This window comes from Chiloscyllium plagiosum, chromosome 11, assembly GCF_004010195.1.
Source record: "Chiloscyllium plagiosum isolate BGI_BamShark_2017 chromosome 11, ASM401019v2, whole genome shotgun sequence".
NCBI lineage: Eukaryota > Metazoa > Chordata > Chondrichthyes > Orectolobiformes > Hemiscylliidae > Chiloscyllium > Chiloscyllium plagiosum.
The window spans coordinates 78,457,016-78,476,432 of record NC_057720.1 but is presented as its reverse complement, the minus strand read 5'-3'; the positions used below and the strand labels follow the sequence as shown (position 1 = coordinate 78,476,432).

The 19,417-nt window shown below is 41.6% G+C and overlaps 1 protein-coding gene and 1 long non-coding RNA gene across 3 annotated transcripts in view; one reads left to right on the top strand and one right to left on the bottom strand.

Moving 5' to 3' along the window:
- The window catches only part of LOC122554604, an 8,311-nt gene extending 4,314 nt beyond the window's left edge, over positions 1-3,997 (top strand). For both annotated transcript variants that reach the window (XM_043699906.1, XM_043699905.1), the window contains exons 2-3: positions 1,667-1,706; positions 2,160-3,997. In XM_043699906.1, the coding sequence (XP_043555841.1) occupies positions 1,667-1,706; positions 2,160-2,521 (402 nt within the window). In that variant the 3' untranslated portion in view covers positions 2,522-3,997. The remainder of the gene's footprint in view (positions 1-1,666; positions 1,707-2,159) is intronic.
- Positions 3,998-4,078: 81 nt separating this feature from the next.
- LOC122554605 overlaps positions 4,079-19,417 on the bottom strand; it is an 81,908-nt gene continuing 66,569 nt past the window's right edge. The window contains exon 3 of the long non-coding RNA XR_006313034.1: positions 4,079-4,146. This is a non-coding gene — a long non-coding RNA (uncharacterized LOC122554605). The remainder of the gene's footprint in view (positions 4,147-19,417) is intronic.

The following is a 19,417-nucleotide window of genomic DNA, read 5'->3' as shown; positions in this document are numbered from 1 at the left end:
GACCCCATTCCCACCTCACTCACTGACCCCCCTGACACTCCCATCCCCACCTCACTCATTGTCCCTTGACATTCCCCTCCCCACCTCAATCTGCCCCACCCACCAGTCCATTCAGTTTGTTCCCTTATCATTGCTGGTTTGTGTGCCATTTCACTTGGTGTCCTTATCACTACCTCTCCTTCTCAGTGTACACCATTGAACTTTAATAAACAAAACCTCTTCTTTAACTGTTTTTGTGCAAACTTCAGTTTTGGTCCAATTCTAGTGTCTTTTGATGAAGATCTGTGACCCTCGGTGTGCTGGCAATGATGGCACGGGCACAGTGATTCCCTCTGCAGTTAGTGCACCCCCAAAAATAATACTGGCAGCTAAAGCAGCCTCATCAGTTTTTTGCTCCTGCTAAGTGGAGTGTAAAGATCATGGAATTCCAGGCTTTGCTTCAGGTCATGTCTGGGCCCCCCCCCAACCCTCCCACCCCTGCCAGCTCTATGACCATTCATCTGATCTATTCCAACCCCAGCTGTCTCCACCACTACTAGAGAACACTGCTGAGCTTTGCACATCCCTGTCTTCTTTCATGCTAATGTTGTTCTTGCATTGCTTAGACCTTAAACAATCAGAAATTCCTTCCCTAAACCTCTCTGTCTCTCAATACCCTTTTTCTCTCTTTAACACTTCAGAGAACCTCTTGTAATTTTTTGGGCACCTATCGTAATAGCGCCACGTATGTCTCAGTGTGAAACATTATCTTATTGTGCTGCTGTGAAGTGCTGAGGAATGTTTTACTACGGTAAAGCGACTACTTAAATGTGGTTTCCTTCCAAAGCAATGCAACATGTGGTAATCTCGGCTGGGTTCCAGGTTTGACTCAGTCTAGACTGATAGTAGTTGGACTACAGGCGAAGCTAAAATTGGCTTCAGCGTCCAGGATTCCTGGTGGTGATCGGCATTCATTTATTCCTGCTGTAAAGCATATGCACAGTCAAAATTGGATTAGTGACAATGATGATTAACTTGCTAACACTTATCCTGAAAGATCAAGAATATCCCTGTGTCTGCAAGTCCATATTCCTGCAAGAGTCAATAGCTTTGGAAGGAAGGCTTGGGTCTGTGAAATACTTTCTGCTTTACATTGTATTCTTTTGTTGAATTAGTATAAGGCCGGCATGACTTAAAAGAGAACATTTCCTATATTGGCATGTCCCCAATTATTTCACAACCAAGACGTCACTTTGACGTGTGGTGTTGGTCGGGGTGCGGGGCGAATGCAGCTGCTCTCAGCGACGTTCACACACCACATTGTGGGAAACCATCCTGACAGTGTTTCATGGAGATTTGAATGTTCTGAAGACTGGGAGAATTCCTCTTCTGTTCCTCGATTGAATCTTTCTTGTCTGCGTGGGTAGGTCTCTGTTGAGCACCTAATCTGAGTGACTGTCTTTTTGACAGTCCGGCTCTCCTCGGATTATGTGTTCCATTTTGAGTAATGGATCTTAAATTCACGACCTTTGGATTCAGGGATATGACAACTAGTGTACCAAAGACTGGCAATTGAGATGTGACCGGACTCTGTTAACAAAGTCTCTCTGATCTTTCAGCATCCATAATTTATATGTAACACATACCAAGATGTAACTGGTACTAATTCACATTTTTTGTTTCCTAGAAATCTACCTTGTTTGTTATCCACGCCAAAGTAGATGGCAGTAAGTATTCAAAAATATTCAATCTAAGACACAAATCTCAAAACATTTTCAATGCAGGGTTTTTTGTTTAATACAAAAGAGAATGTATAACATCCAATGTGAAACATTTTGTTCTGCCTCACAGCGGAATTTTAATGTCAGTCTGGATGCATGAGGCAAAGTCTCCATAGAGTTAGTAGAAGGTATTTCATATGAAGATTAAAGCAACATTTCTTTTATTGAATGATTCTCAATGCAAACCTCCTCAGAATGTCCCACAGAAAATGAAGCTGTGAATGCACAGAAAATGTATTCAAAATATGTATGAGGAAAATATGATTATTCTAAAGGTTTTCCATAACTTGGCTTATGCTATGTTCAGCTCACCTGGAATTGGGGATAGAACTGGTTTTCACTGAAGTTTCCTAAATTGGAGAATCTTCTCACCTTCTTGTCCTTCTTTTCCTCTTATAGCCTCAGAGGGCAAGGTCAAGTTGAACTCCAAGAGCTCCTGGGTAAGGAACAACACCATTGTGGTTCCATGTGATGGCATTTATTTGGTTTATGCACACATAAGCAGCCAAAATAACCATGCACCAAGGTTTAAAATCATGAAGAAGGGAACTCCTGACAGTGTTGAAACGTGGCACCTCGTGGATGCTAAGGAGAGCAGCCCCATGGCAATGTCTGAGCTGCGCATTAACGAGAGCATTTACATGACACTCGAGCTGTCCAGTGAAACTTTCGATCAGGCGGAAAGCTATCTGGGGATCGCTTTGCTTGAAGTCTTGCAAAACGTAAAGAGCTGCCGACAGCTACTTTCAAGGAAGTCGTAAAGAAGAACAAGATTGGAACATGTGCTCTTTAACTGCATCGTATGGGAAATGTCATGTTCTACCATGAGGCGAATGGGAACGATGCGGATGAAGTGTACATTGACTCAGAAGGCTATTTTGAAATGGACAAAAAGTTGAATTTAGATCACATTGGCTGGTGTGGTAAGAAGTGAATTGAGGGGGAAAGGACTGGCTAATTCTGGATAAGGAATGCTGGCTGCTCAATTGCATTGTTGATGAAGATAGAGACCTAATAGGGATTAATTGGCACAATGTTTAAAGGAAACAAATCGATATCTGATGTGAAATAGAGTTCTAGAAATATTTAATAAACACAGTCATTTTTTTCTAAGGGTGTGTGGGGTGGAAACTCATGACCACCCTAAAATATGAGGTCAACAATGGATGTTGCAGAAAGTCTCCCAAATGGAGCAATTGGACATGGACTCTGAATAGAGCTTGATGGGCTGTATGGCCTTTTTCCTTTGGTTTTTCCTCAGTGTCCTGAGTAATACTTATCTCACAGCCAATGTAATTTTTTAAAACAAAGGTTTGCCTGTTCAATATCTCATTGCTGTTTGTGGAATCTTGTGGTGCATTTCTTACATTATTGCAATGACTACTCTTCAGAAAGTAATAAATGGGTTACAAGGCACTGTGAGGCATTTAACTGTGGGACACTGTGGCACACTATGTAAAGGGAATCCCTTTTTTTTGCTTGTTCTCCATTGTCATTCTCAGACACACAATTGGGATGGCAAGAAGGCAGGAGGTTCTGAGAGCTTGTTCTCTTTCATTTCAGAATGTAAAGCTTATTTCACCCATCCTGCTCTCAGACCAAGTCTATATATTCGTAATATGGGAGGAGGGGTGAAATGTTCGATTCAGGGTTAATTATGAGATTTTCTTTTTAAAAAGTGTACAATTTTTACTACTTGTTATTGTATAATGAAATACATGATGCCGAGTATTTTGTCTTCACTGAGGGATTGGCACCATATCAAGAAAGTGACCAAATTGGTTATGTTCGTTCTCTAATCTGTTCTTTGCACATCTCTAGTTTTAATACTGCACTATTGAATGTCTTGCCTAGTCTTTAAGAGTAAAATAAATGCTGTCGGTCCCTTTTAATTGACCAAAATGAATGATTGAGGCTGATTACACACAATTCTCAAGTCCACGTGTGTTGAGGGAGGAAAATTATAATCTTTATAAATACCCAGTCTATGATTATATCTTACACTTGCAATATTCAAGGGACAGACAACAGACAAATATGTCCATTGGAATATAGATTATTTGATTGATATTTGTATTTATTTATTGCATGTAAAGTAGTTATTTAACGGGAAAAGTAATGTGGCTTTTGAACAAGAAAATTTAATGTTTTGATATTGTAACTAACTTTATTTTTTACATGAAACTGTTTTGTACTGTTTTAACATGTTCAAATAATAAAAAGACAAGATCCATATATTCTTGAGATATACTCATTTGACAAATGTAAGTGAAAATAACATGAATGATAAATTGAGACATGTTTTGGGCAAAAGCAACATAGAAGCCAGCATGAAGATAATCTGTGTGGATGATCACCATGGAGCAAGTCTCAAGTTGGTGTTGATCTGTAAGAAGAAAGGGAGTTGACTGATTTGAGTAAATTCAGACTATCATGTTTCCGTAATAGGTAACATTTTAAAACCAACAATTCTATAACAGGACAATGAACATGGTTACATATCCGTCTGTGTGAAAAGCCTTTGCCACTTCCAGCACTCCTAGGAACTCCTAGTCCTCCTTTGATTTGTTCCTATTTGAATTAGGCAGCGATTATAACACGAGATGAAACCTAACATCTCCTATATGGGTCAGTGTTAAATTCTGATTGATAACGTTTGTGAAAATCATCATGAGATATTTTGCCAAGCAAGAGGCATTTCATAAATGCAAATTATTGTTGTCAAATGACTGAATGTTGCACATCTTTTACACTCCAACCAAATTATATCATTAGTCAATCACAGGAAATGTGACTGCACATAGCTGACGCGTGATAACAGAATGCCAGCTGATTACACAAGAGCGAAATACTGTGGATGCTGGAAGTCAGAAGTAAGAACAGGAAACAGTGGAAACACTCGGGGGGGTTGACAGCAAATCTCAAGTGACTGGCAGAGTTAATATCTCAGTTCAACGACCGAGTACTGATGAAAGATTATCACCCGAGATATTAACACTTGGTTCCCTCTCCACAGAGGGTGCCAGAGCTGATGAGCATTGACAATATTTTCCGTTTGTATTTCAAATCACAAAGTTCCGCCTAAACGTGGTTGCTTCCATTTACTGCCACTTGTGATGATGGTATGTTAGAATCCTGCAATACTGTGGGTGTTTGTTTTTTTTCAGCTTTTAATTCTAAAAAAAAGGACTGCTACAGAGACAGAGTAACTGCAGGTGTAAATTCATTGGCTAGGAGGCAACAATTAGCTGTGCAACCAATGGAGTGAAACACCTAAAGGTGTCAAACTTTAAACAGAGAACGCGTGACTTGAGATATGAGGAGGTTGACGAGCACTCACTGTTCCTGTGGCTGAGAGTCACCTCTTGCAGAAATTCCTTCCAGGAATAACAGAAAAGAGGTTACAAGAGAGCTATAAAGCTAGTCTGCTTTTTTAAATTAGGCTCATTGGCTAGTTGGACCTCTTTACTGTGGGAGGCACAAATTGAGAACAGCCAGCAAGCATCCCTGCACTGCATTTGACTAAAGAAAGGTTTTAGCATACTCCCAATAGAGTCATAGAAATGTACAGCATAGAAACAGACCCTTCAGTCCAACTCGTCCATGCTGACTAGATATCATAAACTAATCCAGTCCCATTTGCCAACACTTGGCCCATATTCTTCTAAACCCTTCCTATTCATATATCCATCCTAATGCCTTTTAAATGCTGCAATTGTACCAGCCTCCAACACTTCCTCTGGCAGCTTATTCTATGCATGCACCACCCTCTGTGTGAAAAGGTTGCCACTTAGGTCCCTTTTATATCTTTCCCCTTATACCCTAAACCTATGCCTCTAGATTTGGACTCACCCACTAACCCTAGAGAAAAGACCTTGTCTATTTATCCTATCCATGCCCTTCATGAATGGCTCTGATGCTCCAGGGAAAACAGCCCCAGCCTATTAAGCCTCTCCCTCTAGCTCAAACCCTCCAAACCTGGCAACATTCCTGTAAATCTTTTCTGAACACTTTCATATAACCTTCCGATAGGAAAGAGACCAGAATTGAAAGCAATAATCCAAAAGTAGCCTAACCAATGTCCTGTACAGCCACAACATGACCTCCTAACTCCCATACCCAATGCTCTGACCAATGAAGGAAAGCAAACCAAATGCCTTCTTCACTATTCTATCTACTTTCAAGGAACTATGAGCCTGCACTCCAAGGTCTCTTTGTTCAACAACACTCCCCAGGATCTTACTTTTAAGTGTTAAAATTTGCCTTTCCAAAATGCAGCACCTCACATTTATCTAAATTAAATTCCATCTGCCACTCCTCACCCTATTAGCCTATCTGATCAAGATCCCATTGTACGCTGAGGTAATCTTCTTCACTGTCCACTACACCTCCAATGTTGGTGTCATCTGCAAGCTTACTAACTATATCTCCTATGTTCACATCCACATCGTTTATATAAATGACAAAAAGCAGTGGACCCAGCACCGATCATTGTGGCACACCGCTGGTCACAGGCCTCCGATCTGAAAAGCAACCCTCTACCACCACCCTCTGTCTTCTACCTTTGAGCCAGTTCTGTATCCAAATGGCTAGTTCTCCTTGTATTGCATGAGATCTAACCTTGCTAACCAGTCTCCCATATGGAACCCTGTTGAATGCCTTACCGAAGTCTATATAGATCATGTCTACTGCTCTGCCCTCATCAATTCTCTTTGTTACTTCTTCAAAAAATTCAATCAAGTTCATGAGACATGATTTTCCACTCAAAAAGCCATGCTGACTATCCCTAATCAGTCCCTGCCTTTCCAAATACATTTAAATCCTTTCCTTCATGATTCCCTCCAACAACTTGCTCACCGGTCTATAGTTCCCTGGTATTTCCTTACAACATTTCTTAAATAGTGCCCACTATTTAATGCTGCAAGACAGTTTAAAAAAATAAATCAGTACTCGAGAATCTCAGCAAATCTGCAGAAATAAGGATTGTGAAACAGACTTTCGCTACCTTTCTCAATGCAGGTGAAATCTTGCAAATTCTTCAATAACCTTCAATTTTCAGAAGTTCAGCTTCCAATTCTTCCTACCGTTAATCATCCATTCTTACAGAACATTTCAGAGACTGATTAGTTTTAGCCTTTATCCCTTTGGACTCATCTCATATTTCCGATCTGTGTCGTGTTGCTAATTCTTCTCATCTTTGGTAAATAATAAATTCACTTTTTATTAACTCAAGAAAGCCTGGTTACATTGGCTCTTGTTAAAACAGGTCAGGGAGGTATTCTCATGGGAAGGGATCTGTTTTAAATCAACACCCAAGGGGGAGGGTGGACAAAGAAGTGGAGCCAGATCATGAGTCCTCAACAAGGTACTTGAAGTGGTAAGGTATCTCATCTGGAACGACAATGAATTGCAAAATGTTACTTAGGGTATAGTAGCTAGTGCAATAACTGTAGATTGCCATAACAGTCTTTATCTGGCTCCTGGTACTCACTGTAATCCCACATTTTCAAGCCTAAAATTTAATTTTTAATTTCAAGTTGTGTGAAGATTTTTCTATAAATTATAATTCATATTTTTTGCAGTGAATTAGTCTGTATTAACCAGTTTCATATCTCTGTATTATAGCTTTTTTCGGTAATAGGTACATCTTAGCTATTTAATAATCCGCAGTTCCCACACAGAAACAGTAATTTATTTTTGCTACAATCATTTTCCCTTTTTAACTGACATAATATTTTAACTCTGGACATCTTTTTATGCAAATACCTTAAAATCATATGAATCTTCACTTCACATGTCCCTGTCCTGCTCTCAAATTAGACTTTCACTTAAATAGGTAGATCCATTTCAAGTAAAGATGAGACTTTTAAAAAAATGTACATATTTATTATATCGTATTCTGTAATGAGGTAATTGATTAGTTTATGTTCCAGACAAGGCATCTGCCCCACTCATTTACTTAAGTTCTCCTGGCTAATGGAATCTTACGTAACCAAATAAATCGGCTCCGTTTGGGGAGGCAAAGACCTAGTGATATTATCATTGGACCCATTTCAACTCCACCTCCCACTCCGCCAAGGATATGCAAGTCCTGGGCCTCCTCCACCCCCAAATCCAAGGTACCCGATGCCTAGAGGAAGAACACTTTCTCTTCCGTTTTGGGACCCTCCAACCACACGGCATCAATGCCGATTTCACCAGTTTCCTCATCTCCCCTCCCCCCATCTTATCCCAGATCCAACCCTCCAACTTGGCACTGTCGTCTTGAACTGTCCCACCTGCTCATCTTCCTTCCCACCTATCAGTTCCACCCTCCGCTCCGACCTATCACCATCATCCCCTCACCTTCATCTTCCCCTCCAGTCCCACCCCTTTCCTATTAATCTCTCAGCCCCCTTGGGTCCCACCTTCTCCCCCCAACACACCATACCCCTCTCCTCTCCCTCCCAGCCCCCCACTCCCACAGTCCTGATGAAGGGCCTCTGCCTGAAATGTCGACTCTACTGCTTCTCGGATGCTGCTTGACGTGCTGCGCCTTTCCAATGCCACAGGTTTTGACTCTTAATCCAGAGAGAAAGTGAGGACTGCAGATGCTGGAGATCAGAGCTGAAAAATGTGCTGCGCTTTTCCAGCAACACATTTTCAGCGTCTCCTGCTCCTTGGATGCTGCCTGACCTGCTGCGCTTTTCCAGCAACACATTTTCAGCTCCTTAATCCAGAGACTCAGGTAAACTTCTGGGAACACAGTTTGAATTCTGCCATGGCAGATGGTGCAATTTGAATTCAATAAAAAAAGAATTTGGAATTAAGATCACCAAGAATCCATTGTCAATTATAAGGAAAGACCCATCTGGTTCACTAATGTCCTTCAGGGAAAGAAACTGTCATCCTTACCTGGTCTGGCCTCCATGTGATTCCAGACCTACAGCAAACTCTTAACTGTCCTCTGGGCAATTAGGGATGGGCAATAAATGCTGGCCTAGCCAGTGACGGACTCATCCCATGAATGAATGAGAAGAAATTCTAACATTGGACTGGGCTATGTCCGAGAAGACAGATTAGCATTGTGGAAGAAGGTTTTCTGATTCCACGATCAATGGGTTCCTACGGCCAGTGAAAATATAAAACAATCAGAATGAGGAGCTAGACTGTTGTAATTTTCACAAGATGTTAAGTGCTCAGCTCCAAGTTAACTGGGGCGTGACATTTTGTCCTTTGGGGTTGATCCAGAAGGTGGAGCACTCCACTACAGCAGGATGTTGAAAATAGTGGGATGGATAAAAAGAAGTAACATTCTTTATTTGGGTGGGTCATTGTTAATCACACACACATCAACGTACATTGATGGTTGTGCATTGCCTTCAACTTGTGAGGACCAACAGCCCAAAGGAAATTGTCATGTAGACCATTTCAGATTAAGATGAGGAGAAATTTCTTCATTGAAATTGTTGTGAATCTTCCCTACCCTCAAGGCTGCACTGAATATAGTTACAGGTGAGATAGACAGATTCTTGATCTTTCAAAGAATCTTGAGATATGGGTAGCAGGCAGGAATAGAATCAAAGCCAATGACCATTCTTAAATCTATTAAATTGTCGAGGTTGGCTGATTTGGCTTACTCCTGCTCCTATTGCTCTGTTTTTTCAATGCTATTTTGCTCAACTATTCCACACATTATCAAACACCACTCTGGCAAAGCAATTTCTGTTGAGTTCTTTTTTGGGTTTATTCGAGATTATTATTTAGGGTCCCTAGTTTTTTTTTATCCCCTACATTCGGAAACAGCTTCTCTACATCTACTCTTCCACCATTTTATAAAGTTAAAAATCACACAACACCAGATTATAGCCCAACAGGTTTAATTGGAAGCACACGAGCTTTCGGAGCGTCGCTCCTTCATCAGGTGATCCACTATCACCCGATGAAGGAGCGACGCTCCGAAAGCTAGTGTGCTTCCAATTAAACCTGTTGGACGATAACCTGGTGTTGTGTGATTTTTAACTTTGTACACCCCAGTCCAACACCGGCATCTCCAAACCATCATTTTATAAACCCATGTTAAGTTATATTTCACTCCTGTCCCAGAGAAAACAATTCCAAGCTGTTCATACTATCCTGCTAGTTAATCGACATTTTTGAATTTCTAACAATGCTTGTTTTGAAACGCCATAGATCATAAGATGTATATTTATAAAAAGCAGAGATGAGACTAGATTAGACACAGTTTTGTTGGGTGGGGAAGCAGTTGGGAATATTTTAACCTCGTTATGTGAGGAACTGACAGAGAAAGATTGGCATCCCATTTTACACCCACTTTATATTCCACTCACTCATAGGAATTCACATTGCATGTCAGTAAGATCTTCCAGAAATACCCTACATACATTTATAATTAAGCCATGTTTGTTTTGGCAAGACAGGCAAAAGCTGGTATGAAAAATATAATTTTGCAAAAAATAGAAAGGCATATTGACATGAGAAGGAACAGCAAATCGGGCTGTCCCTTGGGCTTAACACAAAAAAAATGTGCTTGCCTAATATTATTGCAACATCTCAAACTCACCAGCCTACACTTTTCACAACACTAGTACTCTGCAGAAAACCCTTCACCTATCAGGAGGTGGACAGTAATCAGTCCTTGTGCATGAGTCACAGAAAGTTAGTATGTAACTTGTTAATAAGGATGGCAGATGGAATTTTGATATCGATCCCTAAGGGAATGCAATATAAAAGTAAGGAATTATTGCTGCAACTGTACGACATTAATGAGACTACTGCTTATGTGAGGAGGGATATAATTGCTTTGGAGGCCGTTCAGAAGAAGCTCATTAGATTGATTCCAGAGGTGAGGAGTTTATCTTTGAAGAGAGATTGAGCAGTGTAGGCTTTTGCTCTGTAGAGTTTAGAAGAATGAAAGGAGATCTAATCGAATCTATGAGATGCTAAAGGGGATTGACAAAGTAGATGTGGAAAGGATGTTCCTCACGTGGGACAATCTGAAATGAGAGCTCATTGTTTTATGACAACAAGTAGCAGATTAAAACAGAGATGTGGAAGAATTACTTCTCTCAAAGAGACATGAATCTGTGGAATTCACTACCCCAGAGTGTGGTGAATGCCAGGACATCAAGAAGTAGATGGATTTATAACCAGTAACTGGTTGAAGGGTTATGGGGAGCAGACAGCTGCTCTCTTGCTATAAATGCTAACAATCCATTAACCTTCTTAATAGCTTGCTGCACCTGCATATTGGTGATTTATCAGCTAGGACACCTAAGTCCCTTTATATCTCTACACTTTATGACCTCTTACCATTAAGATATACCCAACACATCTGTTTCTCCCACTAAAGTGGATAACCTCATATTTTTCCACATTATACTAAGTCGCCATGGGGATCTGCAGAGCCATGGACATGGTTAGAGGGCACATGTGTACGAGTGACCATGGGGAGGTATGGAGAACATTTGGTTGGCATTGATGGGGCCTGGACCACGTGTCAGGTGTGAGGAATGTTCTATATTTTGTTCCTTTATTTCACTTTTTGTGTTGGGGTGGGCACAGTGCTGGAAGCTCCAGGTAGGTGCACATCTTGCTTCAGTAAACGGCAGCTGTCTCAGCTCTTCCTGAGTTACCTGCCCCAACCTCCAATCCTGTGGCCTCTCCTCCCCTGCCAGAACAAAAATGAGGACTCTGGCACTGTCTCATCTCCTCAGTAGTGCCGACCTAGATTACATGCTTAAGGTTCTGAAGCGAAATTTGAATACACAACATTATGACTCTGAAGTGAGTGTCCTACTGCTGTATTTCAGATGATGCAGTTAGTTACCTGTTCCAGGCCCAGAACCTTTAAGACACCAGGCAGATGGGTATCCTGTGTTGATTTTGTTTGTCCAGTATTTTAAGCAGATTCCATAAAATATATGGATAAATTGAATGCGCTATGAAGTGCAATCATTGGGAATAATGGCGAAAATGCAGGAAACTCGCCCCCCCCCCACCCCTCCACTCTGCTGCTAAACAAAACCATGACATACTTCCAGATCAAAATGCATCCCTTTGGTCGGAATTTTCAGAGGCATATTATCAAAGCAAAGAGGAAGATTCAGAATAAGAACCTACAGAAATGAATAGAGTTGGTGACGAAAAATGAGAAAAACACAACTTTTGATAGATGCTTGAGAGCCTTTCTGTACATTCCCCGTACTCATATTCGGAAAGGTATAAATGGCCACAGATACTTTCAAATCCTTTTAGAAAGTTGAGCACCAAATTCAATGACTCGCGTTCCTGACTAGCCTCAACTTTATCAATTGCATTCATTAACTCACTCCCACTCTGATAGGTTTTTGATAATTTTCAATGATTTTCAATCCTTTAATTTTACTGAAAGGTTGCAATCATTCCTTTTAGCTTTCGCCTTACAGATACAATAAGAATTTAGTGCTCATGAGGGAACACAGTCAAAATATTGTACAGCATCTGTATTGGGCTAGCACATCCTTGTATCTATCAAGTATTTTAATTTCATTAAGCAACAACCTTAACTGAACAACTGGCCGATGGCTTGGATTGATTGAGAGAGCCAAACATTAGACATTAGCAGGGGAAAACTAAGCATTTCATGCCAAACGACTCTTCCACTACTCCAAACAACAGCAGATGTCACATGCTAAAGTCATTGCACGTGAAGTATGGATGGACAGATCCAAAATACAACTTTTTCCATGTTAACATAATTTCCAACCAGTGAAAACCTGGCTGTTTTGAACTTGCACTTAACTCCAAAATGGATTCATTGCAGCTGGAAATATGGAAGCAGAAGACGTTATGCATAAGATGCCAAGCTTACAAATGCTAATTCAACAATGGTACCACACGGCCCCTCTTCTCCCCTCCACCTGCCTCAGCTTTCCCTTGCAACTCTTCCCTCTGTGAAATCTAAATTCACTAGTTCAGCAGTTAACTGCCAATTGCCATCTCAGAGGACCTTCCCAATCAAGACTCCATATGCAGTGATATTTCTCTTGCACATCTTCGAGTGTAGTTAAGTACAAAATGCACATGGAGAAGACCTAACACAGGCTGCATAATGGTATGTGGAACACCACTATCCAGAATGTAAGTGTGTCCTTTGATTTCCCATCAGCTGCTATTATAATTCTCTGTCCTTCACCCACCACTCTGTTTTTGGACTCCCAACATTGCTCTGATGAAGACGAACGTAAGCATGAGGACCAGTCACTCCCTCTTCCTAGTGTCTCCATGGTGGAGTTAATGACTTTAGACATTACCCACTACTCCTATGCTTTCAGAAGGCAGTTGTTGATAATGCATTAGAGCCAGTACAAGTGGTAGAAGTTGGTAGGGTTGTCTATCTATGGAATCTATTCATCTTCCTTCCAACACATCTGGAGGCCAGGATAAATATTTCCATTTATATCTCATTTCCCAAAGATTTCTGCTCTTCTGCTATCTCTCTGTAACTACTTACACTCTCGTTGAGCCTTGGAAGGTGGATTGGATCATCAGATGGGCAGCAAAAGAGGAAAAGAAAAGAACCTTCCATGTAAAGTGTGGCAAAGGGTTTTAAGATTCAGTAGACCCACTGATTTGTTTCATTCACGTGTAGGACCTGGTAGTTGCTGGCTAGCCAGCATTTACTCCCCATCTCTGGCTGCTGTCGACTTGAGTGGTTTGCTAGATCATTTCAGAGTCGACCATATTGCTATGGGTCTAGAGTCATATGTTGGCTAGTCCAGGATGAGGATAGTAGATATCCTTCCCTGAAAGACATAAGTGAGCCAGATGGGTTTTCCCTGGTTATGGGTTACATAGTCATCAGTAGATTCATAACTCCAGAGCTTTCTTCCCACTCCTTAAATGTTGAATTCAAATTCTGGCACGGATGAGATTTGAACGCATGTCCCCAGGAAACGACTGAGTTTCCTGGAGTAATAGTCAAACGACAACACCGTCAGGCCATTGCCTCCTCATTGCTCTACTAGCTCCTGATTTCCCCTTTTCATTAATTGACCACTTCTGCCTTCCTCATCATTCTAGTCCTTTTGCTCTTTCGACATCCATCACTCCCACTCTTTCGCCTTGGCTCTGCACTTGCTTAACAGCCGAACATGTTCAGCAGCTTTCAATTTCAGAGCAAAGACCTTTAACCAGAAACCAGAAACACTGCATCTTCCTCCATTACGTTCTGCCTGACCGGTTTCAGTGTTTCCTGCACTTTCTGCTTTAATTTATATCAAGTGTCAAGTTTTGTTTTGGTTTAAAATTAATCAATTGATCTAAATAGAGAAGGAATGAAAATAGAGTATTAATAAAAGGCAGCTGGCGATTAGGAACATAGGACTTAGGGCCAGGAGTAGGCAATGTGACTACTGAGGCCCGCTTTGCCATTTGCTGAGATCATGGCTGATTTGGCTATGGTTTCAATTCCACTTTCCTATCCGCCCCGGTCAACCTTGAACAAATTTGAAAATCCAACTCCTATTACCTTCCGGGGAAGGGAATTCTAGATTCCAACCACCCCCTGCGAGAGAGAGAAAAAAAATGAGCTAATTCCTGCTTTAAAAGGGAGACCATTTATTCCTAAACAATTAAAGAATGTGGTGAATAAAAGGATAAGCTGAATTAAAATGGTTCACTTCTTTTTCTGCATTGTAGCCTAAATGTCAACTATGATTTGACATTAATAAAACAGCCCTTGTTATTTTACATGTTCTACGATTGAAATATGATTGCTTGCTCAGTTTCACACTGTATCAATGAAACAGATGCAAACCAAAACAAGCCAGGGATTTCCCACATCGGCCAATCATCTAAAGGTTAACTACTTAAACAATTGTTTCTCAGGCCTCGGGTCTCTCAGCACTTTTTGACTTATTGCATTTAACATTTCAACAAGTGCACTGAAATACTGGAAAATCCCCAAAAAAATGGTAAGTGCAAAAGTACATCTGAAATGTCAGGAATACCATTATTATTGTAATGAATAAGTCTCAAAATATAACAAAACCTGAAATTCTGCCTTACACCATTTCTATTCTTCCTGTTCCTGTTTTACTTCATGCCTAAATCTTGCATGTTTGGTTGGTTTTCAAACATGATAAGCCTTCTTTTCTCCCACTATAGATCTAGTTTCCCCATAATAATATCTAATTTGTTGAAATCAATGTTCAAAGTTTTTCTTTTTTCTTCCCAATCAGCTTTTGCTCCCAAAACTGACCAGATTTTATCAAGCAAAATCTTGCAAAATATTTCATCCACTTGGCAGGTTTGATGTGAAGTATTCTAAGCCTTTGGTTACCTTGATAGAAATTTGACTTAGAGTCATAGAGATGTACAGCACGGAAACAGACCCTTTGGTCCAACCCGTCCATGCCGACCAGATATCCCAACCCAATCTATTCCCACCTGCCAGCACCTGGCCCATATCCCTCCAAACCCTTCCTATTCATATAACCATCCAAATACCTCTTAAATGTTGCCATTGTACCAGCCTCCACCACTTCCTCTGGCAGCTCATTCCATACACATACCACTCTCTGTGAGAAAAAGTTGCCCCATAGGACTCTTTTATATCTTTCCCCTCTCACCCTAAACCTATGCCCTCTAGTTCTGGACTCCCTGATCCCAGAGAAAAGACTTTGCCTATTTACCCTATCCATGCTCCTCATAATTTTGTAAACCTCTATAAGGTCACCCCTCAGTCTCCGATGCTCCAGGGAAAACAGCCCCAGCCTGTTCAGCCTCTCCCTATAGCCGCTTCTGGTTGTCAGTTTCAGCTGTCCGCTGTAGTGGTTGGTATATTGGGTCCCGGTCGATGTGTTTGTTGATGGAGTTTGTGGATGAATGCCATGCCTCTAGGAATTCCCTGGCTGTAGTCTGTCTGGCTTGCCCTATGATAGTAGTGTTGTCCCAGTCGAATTTCATGTTGCTTGTTGTCTGCGTGTGTGGCTACTAAGGATAGCTGGTTGTGTCGTTTCGTGGTTGGTTGATGTTCATGTATGCGGATTGTTAGCTGTCTTCCTGTTTGTTCTATATAGTGTTTTGTGCAGTCCTTGCATGGTATTTTGTACACTACATTCGTCTTGCTCATGTTGGGTATCGGGTCCTTCGTTCTGGTGAGTTGTTGTCTGAGCGTGGCTGTTGGTTTGTGTGCCGTTATGAGTCCTAGGGGTCTCAGTAGTCTGGCTGTCAGTTCCGAGATGCTCGTGATGTATGGTAGTGTGGCTAGTCCTTTTGGTTGTGGTGTGTCCTCGTTCCGTGGTCTTTCTCTTAGGCATCTGTTGTTGAAGTTGCGCGGGTATCCGTTTTTGGTGAATACCTTGTATAGGTGTTCCTCTTCTTCTTTTTGTAGTTCTGGTGTACTTCAGTGTGTTGTGGCCCTTTTGAATAGTGTCCTGATGCAGCTTCGTTTGTGTGTGTTGGGGTGGTTACTTTCATAGTTTAGGACTTGGTCTGTGTGTGTGGCTTTCCTGTATACCCTGTAGTGAATTCTCCGTTTGGTGTTCTCTGTACCATCACGTTTAGCCACAATACCATGCAAGGACTGCACAAAATACTATATAGGACAAACAGGAAGACAGCTAACAATCCGCATACATGAACATCAACTAGCCACGAAACGACACAACCAGCTATCATTAGTAGCCACACATGCAGACAACAAGCAACATGAATTCGACTGGGACAACACTACTATCATAGGGCAAGCCAGACAGAGAACAGCCAGGGAATTCCTAGAGGCATGGCATTCATCCACAAACTCCATCAACAAACACATCGACCTGGACCCAATATACCAACCACTACAGCGGACAGCTGAAACTGACGACCGGAAGCGGCAGGGACAGAGCACTATAAACACCGGAGGAAACATCAAAGAAGCGCTTCGCAGGAGGCTCCCAAGCACTGATGATGTCGCCTAGCCAGGGGACGAAACGTTTGCAACAAAAACTTCCAGCTCGGCGAACAGAACCACAACATCCTTGTAAATCTTTACTGAACACTTTCAAGTTTCACCACGTCTTTCCAATAGGAAGGAGACCAGAATTGCACGCAATATTCCAACAGTGGCCTAACCAATGTCCTGTACAGCCGTAACATGACCTCCCAACTCCTGTACTCAATACTCTGACCAATAAAGGAAAGCATACCAAACGCCGCCTTCACTATCCTATCTACCTGTGACTCCACTTTCAAGGAGCTATGAACCTGCATTCCAAGGTCTCTTTGTTCAGCAACACTCCCTCGGACCTTACCATTAAGTGTATAAGTCCTGCTAAGGTTTGCTTTCCCAAAATGCAGCACCTTGCATGTATCTGAATTAAACTCCATCTGCCACCTCTCAGCCCATTGGCCCATCGGGTCAAGATCCTGTTGTAATCTGAGGTAACCCTCTTCGTTGCCCACTACACCTCCAATTTTGATGTGTCATCTGCAAACTTACTAACTGTACCTCTTATGCTTGCATCCAAATCATTTATGTAAATGACAATAAGTAGAGGACCCAGCACCGATCCTTGAGGCACTCCACTGGTCCTAGGCCTCCAGTCTGAAAAACAACCCTCCACTTCCACCCTCTGAGTCAAACATGTCAATTAACTTAGAAACTGTATGTCCTGGTGTTAATTCTAGTACAGACTAAACAATTTGTTACTCCCTCATAACATACTTTCTTGGTAAAATTTCTAAAGATGTATTATAGTATTGTTTAAGTGAGGAAGCACATTGAATGCACTGCAAATCAATTTAATTAAATAGAGCATTTGGCATCCTCAGATTTTTTGTTATAACTTTCCATCCATTGACACCATCTATACATCTCGCTGCCTCAGAAAGGCAGTTAACATAGTCAAAGACTCCTCCCACTCAAGTTATAATCTCTTCCATCCTCTTCTGTCAGGCTGAAGATACAAAAGCTTAAACACACGTACCAACAGAGTCAAGAACAGCTTCTTCCTCGCTGTTATTAGACTTTTGAATTGACCTTTCAGATTTTAAGTTTAACTGTTGACCTTGCTTATTGTGTACCTTTTCGGCAGCCATAAAATTGTATTCCTCACTCTGTTCTATTATGCTGATGCACTACTTATGGGATGATCTGTCTGAATGGCACACAAAACAAAACATTTTATTGTACCTAGGTACATGTGAAAATAATACATCAAATCAAATCAAAATTACAATGCAATGTCATCGATATCTGCATAATGTTTAACTTAAATGGTAACTTTTCTGATAAGTTCATTTTCAGGGGTTTTGCACTGAATGGAGCCCCTTGTTGTACTGTGGAGAGAACAAGATAGGCCTCTGATTTATGAGAAATACTCATTGCATGCCATTCTATTGACTCTGTCTGCAATCCTTACTTAAGGGAGGGATCTGCCAGGTCCACTTGGTCTGATGTGGTAGAGGAGAACCTCTTGCAAACATAATAACACGGGCTGCACTGTGCCTCACAGCGCCAGGGACCTGGGATCGAATCCAGCCTCGGGAGACTGTGTGTGAAGTTTGCACATTCTCCCCGTGTCTGCGTGGGTTTCCTCCAGATGCTCCACTTTCCTTCCACAGTCCGAAGATGTGCAGGTTAGCTGAATTGACCATGCTAAATTGCCCATAGTATTCAGGGATGTGTAGCCAACCTACACATTAGCCAGGGTAAATGCAGAATAGTAGGGGATTAGGTCAGAATGGGTTACTCTTCGGACGTTAGGTGTGGACTTGTTGGGCCCAATGGTCTGTTTCCACACTGTAGTGATTCTATGATTTCTATGAACATCTTAAGCAAGATATAGTTCATTGCATGTTCGCAACTGTGTGTAAGTTACATGAAGGCAGACATTGGACAGAATTTTTATTGTTTGAGCCTCAGTGTGGAATTTGAGTTGGAGATTGAGAATTCAGTTGGGACTAGGTCATAGTTTCTTTTGTGATTACATTCTTTGAAACTCAATCTATGCTTATGCTGTTTAAATGTCAATTTTTATGGGAAGGCATGCAGGACGTTCAGCCCCTCCATGGCCTGGACCCTTACGGGATCCACCTACTGGTGACCACATTGAAAATGCAGTCAGATAGCAATTCACTCTCTGAAAACCATTGCATCACTTAATCTCTGCTTATCAATCCCATCCATTCTTGGAAATGTCTGAGAGCAGGAAAATAGTGCAGCATGCTTCAGTGATGCCTCACTCCAGGTTCTCCTGAAGGCTGTTGAGGAGAGAAGGGACTTTCTTTTCCTGAGGGATGGCATTCTGACTGACAAAGGCCACCTTAACAGAGTGGTACACAGATCATGGGACATCCTGGCTCCAATGCTCCAAGAAGATGAACAATCTGCTGTTCTCCATCAGGGTATGGATCTCTGTCTATTCAATGCTAACTTACATACACAGGCACATGAAATGTTCTGAGTTTGCCACTGTAGAGGTCTGATGGTCAGGAGGCTGAGTGCCAGGTATACCCATCAGGTGCCTTGATGTCTGTCACACCCTGAACCAATTGGGCTCTACTGGCCCACTATGCTACTGGCTCTCACACATCTTCCAAGAATCATAGAGTCATAGAGATGTACAGCATGGAAACAGACCCTTCGGTCCAACCCCTCCATGCCGACCAGATATCCCAACCCAATC